This window comes from Oncorhynchus tshawytscha, linkage group LG14 (assembly GCF_018296145.1).
Source record: "Oncorhynchus tshawytscha isolate Ot180627B linkage group LG14, Otsh_v2.0, whole genome shotgun sequence".
Lineage (NCBI taxonomy): Eukaryota > Metazoa > Chordata > Actinopteri > Salmoniformes > Salmonidae > Oncorhynchus > Oncorhynchus tshawytscha.
The window spans coordinates 2,827,074-2,842,344 of NC_056442.1; the positions used below are offsets into that span (position 1 = coordinate 2,827,074).

At 45.4% G+C, this 15,271-nt stretch overlaps 1 protein-coding gene across 6 annotated transcripts in view; it reads right to left on the bottom strand.

Moving 5' to 3' along the window:
• Positions 1–15,086, bottom strand: part of LOC112255123 (guanine nucleotide exchange factor DBS-like) — a 72,371-nt gene extending 57,285 nt beyond the window's left edge. For 4 of the 6 annotated variants that reach the window (XM_042296803.1, XM_042296802.1, XM_042296801.1 and 1 more), the window contains exon 1: positions 11,498–11,879. In XM_042296803.1, coding sequence (XP_042152737.1) covers positions 11,498–11,675 — 178 coding nt within the window. In that variant the 5' untranslated portion in view covers positions 11,676–11,879. Of the gene's footprint in view, positions 1–2,624; positions 2,797–11,497; positions 11,880–15,067 lie in introns of those variants that run through there. The other 2 variants (XM_042296798.1, XM_042296797.1) reach the window with 2 other exon arrangements.
• Between the last annotated feature and the right edge of the window lie 185 nt (positions 15,087–15,271).

Below are 15,271 nucleotides of genomic sequence, written 5' to 3' on the forward strand. Positions count from 1 at the left end.
AAAAAGAAACTGAAATATAAATGACTAGGAATCATGGTCATGGGATCGAGGTGTAACAGAACAAAAGTGGGGGGAAATGTATAGGGACAGTTTTCTGGACACAGATAAATACTGGTCCTGAAGATGCCATTGAGAATGATTTCTAATCCAGGCCTAGCTTTAATCTGTCTGGGAAACCGGCCCATAGTGTGTTGTTAGGGCTGAATCCTACCATTAGATCCACACTTGAATCTCTGACTTTTAAGTAAATCATACATGGATGTCAGTGGAGGCTCCTCAGAGGAGAAAGGGGAAGACCCTCCTCCTCAGTGAATTTCATAAAAATAAAAAGTGAAACATTAAAAAACCTATACTTTTTAAATAAAATTATACTAAATGTATCCAAATATGTGTCACCAAATAATTGATTAAAACACACTGCTTTGCAATGAAGGTCTACAGTAGCCACAACAGCACTGTAGGGTAGCACCATAGTGTAGCCGGAGGACAGCTAGCTTCTGTCCTCCTCTGGATACATTGACTTCAATACATAACCTAGGAGGCTCATGGTTCTCACCCCATAGACTTATACAGTAATTATGACGACTTCCAGAGAATGTCCTCCAACCTGTCAGAGCTCTTGCAGCATGAACTGACATTTTGTCCACCCAATCAAAGGATCAGAGAACGAATATAGTACTGAAAGCATAAGCTACAGCTAGCTAGCACTGCAGTGCATAAAATATGGTGAGTAGTTGACATAGCGAGAGAAAGACAATAGTTGAACAGTTTTGAACAATTCAATTTCTTCAAAAATGAAGAGATGCAAGAGAGAGGGAGAGAGAGAGCTAGCAATATTTTTTTTCACTTTCACTTACTTAGCTAGCTAGCTAGCTTAGCCTATTCAAACACCCGGTTCAAACTGAGAAGGCTTCCATGTTAGCTAGTTGGCAATGGCTATCCAACACTGGAACTCTTGGGTTTACTAATGTGATAGTTCTATTAGCTATGTTGACTATGACGTTAGATAAAATGGTGACAACTATGTAGGCTGTGCGTAGTGGTTATGATATGAAGCTTTGGCTCGGAAAGTTTTTTTGGGATGGTCACAGACAGCTGATGTGTTGTGCACTAAAGTCCACAAGCGAAGGGAAAAGGTGAGAGAAGGAATTACAACAAGAAAAGTGATCATGCTGTTTGTATGTGGGTGCTATGAAAGTGAACTGTGTTTGCGTGTGATTAGGGGTGTATTCATTCCGCCGATTCTGTTGAAAAACGTTTCCCAAAACGGAAGCAAATGGAATGAAATGGGGATAAACATATCCAAATTTGTCCAATAGAAACTATTGTTTGCAACTGTTGGACTAATGACTATGCCCTAGATCAGCTAGATATAGGCAAGAGCGTGCAAGGAGGTTATGAATGTGTCACTGTCTGTCACCTTGATTACAAAAAATTATCTTGACCTGTCGTAAACTTTCATTCATAGGCTAGGTTGTAACAACCTCATGATGGGTACAGGGAAATTAGAGTATCATGTAGTAGCTTAAACCTATCAATGTTACATTGAACTGGGTGAATGGAATATGAATGACAGTCATCCAATATGCTTTAATAGAAATAAGGTCATGCTCATAAAATAATGAATCGACCTCCCTCATCTTAAACGACATCGACCACCACTGATTGACGTCAATGGGAAATTAATGCAGAAATGTGACTGGCATACAAAGACTGTGTAACGAAGTGGAAATATTGGCACCGTCTAATGCCATCCAATAACATGGTGCCAATCTTTCCTGTTTGTTTAGGACGGGTGCCTGCAGAATTCTCTCTTTAGCGAGTTCTACCCAGTAGACGGCGTGTGGAAAACAATCTTTGAAACTCAACTTCAGACGGCTTCAGAGATATAAGAACATCTGACAAACTTTTGGTTTTGGGCTGAACTATACCTTTAAATAGCTTTTCATTCCCTGACAGCATGACACAGCAATCCAAGTCCCTGAGGTGCACATCAATGAGGCTAAAATTAAGATTTATATTTTTCCAGTTTAACAGACTTTGTAGTCCAAGGCAGGGTGAATGTTTTAGGTCAAAATATTCAGGCAAATATGCCCTCTATAATAGTATAGCTCAGCTGGGGCTTGGAGTAACACGGACTCCCATGATCCTTTCCTACGCATATTCAGCAACACCCTGAGCAAATAAGGATATAACCATGTAACAATTACCACTGAACACAATAGTGATTTCCTGTCACAGCTTGCCTTGTGCAATAAAAGTGACTACAGTGAAAAGGAGATGAACGTCTCATCATGTAGGTCCTGCATCCTGGCACATAAAACTTACAGACCAACCTCATCCAGTAATACATTACTTCAGAGTTGACCAATAGGCGGATGTTTAAGTCAGTGCATATTAGTGCCATGATGAGAAACTCCAAGCATTACAAGGTTATGTACTGTATGTTATTACACTCTGGTGGGTGGCTGAACAGACCCTTTAACACTGTAAACATAGAACCCTGGGTAATACACACACAGTACAGTACACAGAGGTGCACGGTGAACACACTTTCACCACTGTCTCAAAACAGTGAGAGTAAGAGCTAGCTACGCATGACACACACATACACACACACTCACTATGCAGGCGCTGACAGCTCTGTGAGAACCGGTAGAAGCTCTTCACTTCCTCCAGAGAGATGTGGACACATCCTCCTCCTCCTCCGTGTCCGCTGGACTGCAAACGCACCTCCATCTCATCCCTCTCTCCCATCTTCTCCTCTTTCTCATCACTCTTTCCCGTCATCACCACCTGTCACAGAGATATGAACCAGTGCAGCTGTCATCCCTCTCTTCACACCTCTATATTATGATGTCCCTCCCTCCCGCTCTCTCTCACTCCCACCTTCCAAACAGCTGCAATAAAAATGAGTAGCTCTCAACGCTTTGTCGGTCTTTCTTTCCACTTCGCCTTGTGTGTCCTTTGTGGGGTTTTTTTTCTTCTTAGAGCTACGCCTCCACACACACACACACACACACACACACACACACACACACACACACACACACACACACACACACACACACACACACACACACACACACACACACACACACACACACACACACACACACACACACACACACACACACACACACACACACACACACACACACACACACACACGGTTTCACTTCTGCCATTGAGCTGGATTTACCTGACTGCCTTACTCCGCTACAGTGCAACAGAAACAGACCTCTCCACCCTAACCACACAACAAGACTCCTGTAAGGTTCCAGTCACATTGTAGCCATCTCTCTTACTCAGCTACTCACAATAAATAGTATTCTGATAGGGAGGCTGAAACAAAACACAGTACCAGCACCTACAGGAAACCAACCCACACTAGCGCTTTTACAAGAACCCCTGTCCCAACTAACAGAGCCACCTGAATCATAGAACACAAACACAACGAATCAGAGTCTTCCAACGTGACGTTAACACTTGAACATTACTAACCTGAAACAAACCAAAAGGGAATATTTCACTGCTACTCACAGATCCACTGACCTGAATGCTCCTACAGCTCTGTCGCAGACCAGCAGCAGAACCACTGACCTGAATGCTCCTACAGCTCTGTCTCAGACCAGCAGCAGAACCACTGACCTGAATGCTCCTACAGCTCTGTCTCAGACCAGCAGCAGAACCACTGACCTGAATGCTCCTACAGCTCTGTCTCAGACCAGCAGCAGAACCACTGACCTGAATGCTCCTACAGCTCTGTCTCAGACCAGCAGCAAAACCACTGACCTGAATGCTCCTACAGCTCAGTCGCAGACCAGCAGCAGAACCACTGACCTGAATGCTCTTACAGCTCTGTCTCAGACCAGCAGCAGAACCACTGACCTGAATGCTCCTACAGCTCTGTCTCAGACCAGCAGCAGAACCACTGACCTGAGTGCTCCTACAGCTCTGTATCAGACCAGCAGCAGATCCACTGACCTGAGTGCTCCTACATCTCTGTCGCAGACCAGCAGTAGAACCACTGACCTGAATGCTCCTACAGCTCTGTCGCAGACCAGCAGCAGAACCACTGACCTGAAAGCTCCTACAGCTCTGTCTCAGACCAGCAGCAGATCCACTGACCTGAATGCTCCTACAGCTCTGTCTCAGACCAGCAGCAGAACGACTGACCTGAGTGCTCCTACAGCTCTGTCTCAGACCAGCAGCAGAACGACTGACCTGAGTGCTCCTACAGCTCTGTCTCAGACCAGCAGCAGAACCACTGACCTCGGTCACTGACCTGAATGCTCCTACAGCTCTGTCTCAGACCAGCAGCAGAACCACTGACCTGAGTGCTCCTACGCTCTGTCTCAGACCAGCAGCAGAACCACTGACCTGAGTGCTCCTACGGCTCTGTCGCAGACCAGCAGCAGAACCACTGACCTGAGTGCTCCTACGGCTCTGTCGCAGACCAGCAGCAGATCTACTGACCTGAGTGCTCCTACAGCTCTGTCGCAGACCAGCAGCAGATCCACTGACCTGAGTTCTCCTACGGCTCTGTCGCAGACCAGCAGCAGATCCACTGACCTCGGGCCATTGACCTGAGTGCTCCTACAGCTCTGTCTCAGACCAGCAGCAGAACCACTGACCTCGGTCACTGACCTGAGTGCTCCTACAACTCTGTCTCAGACCAGCAGCAGAACCACTGACCTCGGGCCATTGACCTGAGTGCTCCTACAGCTCTGTCTCAGACCAGCAGCAGAACCACTGACCTCGGGCCATTGACCTGAGTGCTCCTGCAGCTCTGTCTCAGACCAGCAGCAGAACCACTGACCTCGAGTGCTACTGCACTCAGGTCAATGGAAATACTCTCAGCATGTTGACCTCTACAACTGTTTCAGCTCTTCACAGGGTGGTTCCAGAGAGGTTATCCATTAACTTCTTGGATATAGGGGGGCGCTCTTTTAATTTATGGATAAAAAAACGTGCCTGTTTTAAGTGCAATATTTTGTCACGAAAAGATGCTCGACTATGCATATAATTGGCAGCTTTGGAAAGAAAACACTCTAAGGTTTCCAAAACTGCAAAGATATTATCTGTGAGTGCCACAGAACTCATGCTACAGGCGAAACCAAGGTGATACTTTAACCAGGAAATGAGCAGAATTTTCGAAGCTCTGTTTTCTATTGTCTCCTTATATGGCTGTGAATGCGCCGGGAATGAGCCTGCCCTTCCTATCGTTTCTCCAAGGTGTCTGCAGCATTGTGACGTATTTGTAGGCATATCATTGGAAGATTGGCCATAAGAGACTACATTTACCAAGGGTCCGCCCGGTCTCCTTTGTGTAAATTGGTGCGTAATCTTCAGCCGCAGGCATTTTCTCCTGGGATTCAGAGGGGAAAGCACACTTCCACGAACGATATATCATCGAAGAGATATGTGAAAAACACCTTGAGGATTGGTTCTAAACAACGTTTGCCATGTTTCAGTCGATATTATGGAGTTAATTTGGAAAAAAGTTCGGCGTTTTGAAGACTGAATTTTCGTTTTTTTTTTGGTAGCCAAACGTGACGCACCAAACGGAGCAATTTCTCCTAAACAAATCATCTTTCAGGAAAAACGGAGCATTTGCTATCTAACTGAGAGTCTCCTCATTGAAAACATCTGATCTGAAGTTCTTCAAAAGGTAATGATTTTATTTGAATGATTTTCTGGTTTTTGTGAAGAGGTTGCCTGCTAATGCTAACGCTAACGCTAAATGCTACGCTAGGTGCGCTAGCTGTTACACAAATGCTTATTTTGCAATGGTTGAGAAGCATATTTTGAAAATCTGAGATGACAGTGTTGTTCACAAAAGGCTAAGCTTGAGAGCTAGCATATTCATTTCATTTCATTTGCGATTTTCATGAATAGTTAACGTTGCGTTATGGTAATGAGCTTGAGGCTGTATTCACGATCCCGGATCCGGGATGGCTCGACGCAACAGGTTAAATCAAATCACATTTTATTGGTCACATACGTGTGATTAGCAGATGTTATTGCAGGTGTAGCGAAATGCTTGTGCTTCTAGCTCTGACAGTGCAGTAATATCTAACAAATTACACAACATATACCCAAAACACACAAATCTAAGTAGGAATGAATTAAGACTATATACATATGGACGAGCGATGTCAGAGTGGAACGGATACAGAGTGGATACAGTAGAATAGCATAGGGGAAAAAACTGTATATACACGACCATTCCGACATAATGTTGTAAATGTTAATGTTGTAAATGACTATTGTAGCTGGAAACGGCTGATTTTTAATGGAATATCTACATGGGCATAGAGGCCCATTATCAGCAACCATCACTCCTGTGTTCCAATGGCACGTTGTGTTAGCTAATCCAAGTTCATCATTTTAAAAGGCTAATTGATCATTAGAAAACCCTTTTGCAATTATGTTAGCACAGCTGAAAACTGTTGTTCTGATTTAGGCTAGTTGAGTATCTGGAGCATCAGCATTTGTGGGTTCGATTACAGGCTCAAACTTGACAAAGTACTTTCTTCTGAAATTCGTCAGTCTATTCTTGTTCTGAAAAATGAAGGCTATTCCATGTGTGAAATTGCCAAGAAACTGGAAATCTCGTACAACGCTGTGTACTACTCACATCACAGAACAGCGCAAACTGTCTCTAACCAGAATAGAAAGAGGTCCCGTCGATGTGGATAGGGGGGAGCTCCCTTTGCTGTTTCCTTTAGTCCACGATCATCTCCTTTGTTTTGTTGACGTTGAGTGAAAGGTTGTTTTCCTGACACCACACTCCCGAGTGCCCTCACCTCCTCCCTATAGGCTGCCTCGTCGTTGTTGGTAATCAAGCCTACTACTGTTGTCTTCTGCAAACTTCATGATTGAGTTGGAGACGTGCTTGGCCATGCAGTCAGGGAGTACAGGAGGGGGCTGAGCACGCACCCTGGTCCCCACAAGGGGCCCCAGTGTTGAGGATCAGTGGAGTGGGAGGTGATATTTCCTACCTTCACCACCTGGGGGAGGCCCGTCAGGAAGTCCAGGACACAGTTGCACAGGGCAGGGTTCAGACCCAGGGCCTCAAGCTTAATGATGAGCTTGGAGGGTACTATGGTGTTGAATGCTGAGCTATAGTTAATGAACAGCATTCTTACATAGGTATTCCTCTTGTCCAGATGGGATCGGGCAGTATGCAGTGTGACGGCGATTGCATCGTCTGTGGATCTATTGTGGCGGTAAGCAAATTGAAGTGGGTCTAGGGTGGCAGGTAAGGTAAAGGTGATATGATCCTTGACTAGTCTCTCAAAGCACTTCATGATGACAGAGGTGAGTGCTACGGGTGATAGTCATTAAGTACAGTTACCTCTGCCTTCTTGGGTACAGGAACAATGGTGGCCATCTTGAAGCATGTGGGGACAGTAGACTGGGATAGGGAGAGATTGAATATGCCCGTAAACACACCAGCCAGGTGGTCTGAGCATGCCCTGAGGACGTGGCCGGGGATGCCATCTGGACCGGCAGCCTTGCGAGGGTTAACATGTTTAAATGTTTTACGTCATCCACGGAGAAGGAGAGCCCACAGTCCTTGGTAGCGGGCCGCGTCAGTGGCACTGTGTTCTCCTCAAAGCGTGAAAAGATGGTGTTTAGCCTGTCCGGAAGCAATACGTCGGTCTCGGCAACGTGGCTGGTTTTCCTTTTGTAGTCCCTGCCACATACGTCTTGTGTCTGTGTGACTCCACTTTCTCTATACTGACGTTTAGCTTGTTCGATTGCCCTGCTAAGTGAATAACTACACTATTTATATTCTGCTATATTAACAGTCACCTTGCCATGGTTAAATGTGGTGGTTCGCGCTTTCAGTTTCGCGCGAATGCTACCATCTATCCACGGTTTCTGGTTAGGGTAGATTTTAATAGCCACAGTGGGTACTATATCTCCTATACACTTCCTTATGAATTCAGTCACCGTATCCGTGTATGCGTCTAGATAATTTTCGCAAGCTTCCTGGAACATATCCCAGTCCACGTGATCAAAATAATCCTGAAGCGTGGATTCCGATTGGTCAGACAAGCGTTGAATAGTACGAAGCACGGGAACTTCCTTTTTGAGTTTCTGCCTATAGGACGGGAATAGCAAGAATGGCGGGGGAGGGCCTTGTAAGAATCCCGGAAATTTGAATAGCAATGGTTGAGAATCTTAGTAATGCTAGTAAGACAGTCAATATGTTGGTAGAATTTCGGCAGCCTAGTCCTCAGATTTGCTTTCTTAAAATCCCCAGCTACAATAAATGCAGCCTCAGGATAAGTGGTTTCCAGTTTGCATAAAGTCCAGTGAAGTTCTTTGAGGGCCGTCGAGGTTTCAGCTTGAGGTGTGATGTAAACGGCCGTGGCGATGACGGAGGAGAATTCTCTTTGGAGATAATATGGTCGGCATTTAATTGTGAGGTATTCTAGGTCGGGTGAACAAAATGACTTGAGTTCCTGTATGTTCCTAGAATTACACCATGAGTTGTGAATGATGAAACACCCCCCCTTCTGCTTGCCGGAGAGATATTTATTCCTGTCTGCGCGATGTACTGAGAATCTTGCTGGCTTTACTGACTCTGACAGAGTATCCCGAGAGAGCCATGTTTCTGTGAAACAAAGTTCACTGCTCAAAAAAATAAAGGGAACACCTAAACAACACAATGTAACTCCAAGTCAATCACACTTCTGTGAAATCAAACTGTCCACTTAGGAAGCAACACTGATTGACAATAAATTTCACATGCTGTTGTGCAAATTGAATAGACAACAGGTGGAAATTATAGGCAATTAGCAAGACACCCCCAATAAAGGAGTGGTTCTGTAGGTGGGGACCACAGACCACTTCTCAGTTCCTATGCTTCCTGGCTGATGTTTTGGTCACTTTTGAATGCTGGCGGTGCTTTCACTCTAGTGGTAGCATGAGACGGAGTCTACAACCCACACAAGTGGCTCAGGTAGTGCAGCTCATCCAGGATGGCACATCAATGCAAGCTGTGGCAAGGAGGTTTGCTGTGTCTGTCAGCGTAGTGTCCAGAGCATGGATGCGCTACCAGGAGACAGGCCAGTACATCAGGAGACGTGGAGGAGTCCGTAGGAGGGCAACAACCCAGCAGCAGGACCGCTACCTCCGCCTTTGTGCAAGGAGGAGCAGGAGGAGCACTGCCAGAGCCCTGCAAAATTACCTCCAGCAGGCCACAAATGTGCATGTGTCTGCTCAAACGGTCAGAAACAGACTCCATGAGGGTGGTATGAGGGCCCGACATCCACAGGTGAGGGATGTGCTTACAGCCCAACACCGTGCAGGACGTTTGGCATTTGCCAGAGAACACCAAGATGGGCAAATTCGCCACTGGCGCCCTGTGCTCTTCACAGATGAAAGCAGGTTCACACTGAGCACGTGACAGAGTCTGGAGATGCCGTGGAGAACGTTCTGCTGCCTGTAACATCCTCCAGCATGACCGGTTTGGCAGTGGGTCAGTCATGGTGTGTGGTGGCATTTCTTTGGGGGGCCTCCATGTGCTCGCCAGAGGTAGCCTGACTGCCATTAGGTACCGAGATGAGATCCTCAGACACCTTGTGAGACTATATGCTGGTGCGGTTGGCCCTGGGCTCCTCCTAATGCAAGACAATGCTAGACCTCATGTGGCTGGAGTGTGTCAGCAGTTCCTGCAAGAGGAAGGCATTGATGCTATGGACTGGCCCGCCCGTTCCCCAGACCTGAATCCAATTGAGCACATCTGGGACATCATGTCTCGCTCCATCCACCAACGCCACGTTGCACCACAGATTGTCCAGGAGTTGGCGGATGCTTTAGTCCAGGTCTGGGAGGAGATCCCTCAGGAGACCATCCGCCACCTCATCAGGAGCATGCCCAGGCGTTGTAGGGAGGTCATACAGGCACGTGGAGGCCACACACTACTGAGCCTCATTTTGACTTGTTTTAAGGACATTACATCAAAGTTGGATCAGCTTGTAGTGTGGTTTTCCACTTTAATTTAGAGTGTGACTCCAAATCCAGACCTCCATGGGTTGATAAATTTGATTTCCATTGATACTTTGTGTGATTTTGTTGTCAGCACATTCAACTATGTAAAGAAAAAAGTATTTAATAAGAATATTTCATTCATTCAGATCTAGGATGTGTTATTTTAGTGTTCTCTTTATTTTTTTGAGCAGTGTATGTTACAGGCCCCAATGTCTATCTGGAAAAAATCTTTCCTCTAAGCTCATCAACGTTGTATCCAAAGACTGAACAATAGCGAGTAATATACTCGGAAGCGCGTTGGGTGGTGTCCACTCCTCCTGAGTCGAAACAGCAGGCCGCCTCGAATGCCTCTCCTCCGCCGGGGATGTTTTGAGTCGGCCTCCGGAATAAGTTAAATTGCTCTGGGGAGAGTGAACAAAGGATCTGCAAACATACCCTCGTAAAACTGACTATCCTACCGATCCTCGATTTCGGTGGTGTCATTTACAAAATAGCCTCCAACACTCTACTCAGCAAACTGGATGCAGTCTATCACAGTGCCATCCGTTTTGTCACCAAAGCCCTATATACCACCCACCACTGCGACCTGTATGCTCTAGTTGGCTGGCCCCTTGCTACCTATTCGTCGTCAGTAAAGCTCCACCTTATCTCAGCTCACTGGTCACGATAAACAAAACAAAAAACAGTAGCACGCACTCCAGCAGGTATCTCTCACTGGTCATCCCCAAAGCCAACACCTCCTTTGGCCACCTTTCCTTCCAGTTCTGTGCTGCCAATGACTGGAACTAACTGCAAAAATTGCTGAAACTGGAGACTTATATTTCCCTCACCAACTTTAAACATCAGCTATCTGAGCAGCTAATCAATCGCTGCAGCTGTACACAGCCCATCTGTAAATAGCCCACCCAATCTACCTACCCCATCCCCATATTGTTTTTATTTACTTTTTTGCACACCAGTATTTCTACTTGCACATCATCATCTGCACATCTATCACTCCAGAGTTAATTTGCTAAATTGTAATTACTTGCTACTATGGCCTATTTATTGTCTCCTCATGCCATTTGCAAACTGTATATAGACTTTCTTTTTTTCTATTGTGTTATTGACTGTACGCTTGTTTATTCCATGTGTAACTCTGTGTTGTTGTTTGTGTCGCACTGCTTTGGTAAACGAGAATTTGTTCTCAACTAGCCTACCTGGTTAAATCAAAATAAAATCTCAGTCGGCGCCATTTTCATCAGCTAGATATCAGGATCAAGTGAGGCAATGAACTCTCGAGGGCAAGTACTGCACTTCATTAAACCACCCAAGTAGCTGCAGGGAGATTCCTGTAGGAGCCATTTCATACTGACGGTAGCTTTCTGTAAACACAGGCCGACAACAGTGTTTCACACACACACACACACACACAGTCCGCAAAAGAACACCCCACAGAAGCACACCCAGGGTCCGATGCACACACACACACACACACACTCCTAACCTGTGTCCCGGCAGTCCCAGTAGGTGCTCTTGCGTCTGTAGCTATAGCTGAGGTTGTCTGTAGCTCTGTGGGCCAGGACAATGACAGACAGGCTGCGTAGGACCTGACCCAGTCTGGACAACAGATGTGATGAAGCCTCCTGCAGCTGTCCCTGACGCACAAACTCCGCCAGAGACATGACAGAGTGTGTGAGGGAGAGAGTGTGTGTGTATGCAGCTTCGTGCGTGAGTGTTCCGGAGTCCCCAATTCGAGCCAGGCCGCACTAAGCTACACTCAGTGTGTGTGTGTATTCCAGTCTCTCCAAATCAAGTCTAAATGAGTCAAACCAAGCCGCACTGTGCCAACCAGTGCCTCTGATCCCTCCACTCCTCAGCCAGTCTGTCTGTGACTGTGTGTGTGACTGGGGAACTTAGTGGTGGTGGTACGTCCGGTTGACAGCAGAGAGGAAGAGAGGGGTGGGACCCGGGACAGGGGATGGAGGGAACACAGCGCTGGCTGCTGTTTAGGACCACCAATCCCCTTCTGCTGCGCTAATTATACCAACAGCCAGCCAAGTGTAATCTGTGCATGCTCAGGGACCACGCACGCACGCACAGACAGTTTACGATGTGAGCACACTGTGAACAATGCCATTGTCCACTTCCTCCACAGCAGCACCAAACTAAGGCTATGACAATAAAGGACGCATTAGTTCCAGATTCAGAGACTTCTCAATATCGGGACTCTCTCCTTCCTCAGTCAACTCTATTGCCTTGGCCTACCACATCTGATAGCATGATCTGCAGCCAGACATACAGTGGGTATCCCTCCACACAAGATGGGTATTCTCCACCCCCCTCTTATCACATAGAAACAAACTGCGATTTACAGAGCCAATCACCCAGTACAATATCCCTGGGTAATCAATGGATCTCTGATGCCTATCTTTCACAAGTAGGCTCTCTGTGCGACTCTCTCGGTCTGTCTGGAGAAACACTTCATTATCACACAACAGAGCCAACACTCTAGAGACAGACAGAGGGAATGGCAGCTACTGTACACCAGGCACTTATTTCATTATGGAAAATGTTCAGAGTTGTAATAGAAATGTATGTTCTATGACTGACAGGTTATTTCCCCATGATAGGAAGTTAGAAAGTGCCTTGTCTGCACAATGTATCTCCATCTGCCTAGAAAATACATTCAGCTGAAGTTTTAGCACTTTTGGAGGTATGGAAACTTCTGACAAGCTTTGATTTTGGTGTGAACTACTCCTTTAAAAAGAGATAGTTCTCCCAAAGCTAGTCCGTGGACAAGGTAAGACAGCAATCCAATCCATTGTGTACCTGGCCACTGTCTCCAAACTGTTTCAATTTTTTTAGCAAACGCCAGTGGAAGTCAATACCCCAGATATTATAATTTTTTGCTTGCCTCAAAATATTTACTTTAAGATGATCTATTGTTTGGAAATGTGGGTGAACTATCCCTTTAAGTGGGTCTGTCACACCCAAATTGCTAACTTTTTGGCTCGAGGGCCACATCGGGATTTTCAAATTCAACGGAGGGACCAATTGTTTGTTAAAATCAATTTGCGGGGGCCTCCCGAGTGGCGCAGCGGTTTAAGGCACTGCACAGCGACTCCTGTAGCGGGCCGGGCTCATGCACGCTGACACGGTCGCCCAGTGTACTGTGTTTCCTCCGACACATTGGTGCGGTTGGCTTCTGGGTTAAGCGGGCATTGTGTCAAGAAGCAGTGCGGCTTGGCTGGGTCGTGTTTCGGAGGACACGCGGCTCTTGACCTTCTTCTCTCCCGAGTCCGTACGGGAGTTGCAGCGATGGGACACGACTGTAACTACCAACTGAATACCATGAAATTGGGAATCATTTTTTTTGTAAAAATATATATATTTTAAATGTCAAGTGGGCTGGATTAAGAAAACACTTAGACAATACCAGAAAGCGTTACAGCCTGAATTCATAAACGGCTCTTTTAGAAGATGGAGCCCCTCTAATTACACTGCTACTGTAAACTAGGTCAACATCACGCAGTAAGGACAAATAAATCAATGACTTTAGGCCATTTCTACTCTCTATGCTAAATTAGAAGCCATGGGTCATTGATTGTGATGCACAGAATCCCTCTCTGCAGCCCTGCGACAAAGTGGGAAAACATTCATTTGCAACCAGTCACAAATCAAGGAGATTAGAATTCTCCTGAACACAGTTCTTACAGTCACAAATCAATGAGATTAGAATTCTCCTGAACACAGTTCTTACAGTCACAAATCAAGGAGATTAGAATTCTCCTGAACACAGTTCTTACAGTTAAGAACCACGGAGATTAGAATTCTCCTGAACACAGTTTTTACAGTTAAGAATCAATGAGATTAGAATTCTCCTGAACACAGTTCTTACAGTCACAAATCAAGGAGATTAGAATTCTCCTGAACACAGTTCTTACAGTTAAGAACCACGGAGATTAGAATTCTCCTGAACACAGTTCTTACAGTTAAGAACCACGGAGATTAGAATTCTCCTGAACACAGTTCTTACAGTTAAGAACCACGGAGATTAGAATTCTCCTAAACACAGTTCTTACAGTTAAGAATCAAGGAGATTAGATTCCATCTGAACACAGTTCTTACAGTTAAGAATCAAGTCATTATGAGTTGCAAATGGGAACTTAAGATATGGAGATTCATCTCTAATACTGTACATGAAAAAGGGACTATTACTTAATTGATAATCATTCATGCTTCGCTAGGCAGCTGTGTGTGATGGTGAAGGCACGAGGCTGCACCCCTCTCATGTATTAACCATGAGTTTTATGTGGTCACTCGCACCTAGTTCACGATGCATCAGTGTCCTACACTTTATCATCTACCAGATGATCACGCCTGCAGGTTCATCACAGGGTCAGTAAGGGACCTTCCAGAAATTAATACAGAGACACAGATCCATTCCCTCCGTGACTTTGATACGCAACAGACACACAGGCACCAGAACACAGACAACAAACAGGGATACTAATGAAACAAAGTGAGTTAGTGTCAAGAACAAGAACGCCATTCATCTCAATGGGGGGGAAATAGTGTCATGGGTCTTGTGACGTGTCCAAATAAAGCCAGGTTGCAGTGAGACATGCATTGACATTGCGACACCTCTCCTACCAAATATATCGCCACTTAAATAAAGCTGCTCTGTGACTGTCTATTCTACTCCAACACACAGCAAAATGTATGAGAGCTCACTACGTGTCATATCGTGGATAGAAAAGTGAATCCACGGTTTCACAGATCAACATGAGCGATCAATCAATGAATCGGTACTAAACGTCATTATCTCGCATTTATTGAGCTACACTGCCACCACATGGTTAAATACTCAAACTCATTCTACCTCAAATATCTCAAGACAGCTCTTGTTGGAAGTGTCTAGCTAGCACAAGTGTAGATACTACTACTGTATACTCCAGTTATCTGTAATATTGTTTGTTTTCTAACCATGACAGTTGTCTAAACATGATTTACTTACTAGATTCAAACAAGCGGGAATTGACATTGACAAGTCTGTGCGTCAAGTTTGACCTACCTAGAAAACATTATCTGAAGTCTGCCCCGTTTATGTCGACTACTTTCCAAGTTCCTGAAATCACTTCGATGTTAACTACTTAAGTAAATTTACCTGCTATATCGTGGATTTCCACTGTATAACTTCACATGCGTTCTGCTGCGTTCTCGAACTCCAGCACAATGGCCAAGTCACATGCCCCCTTCAAACTAATTAGGCCTCAAC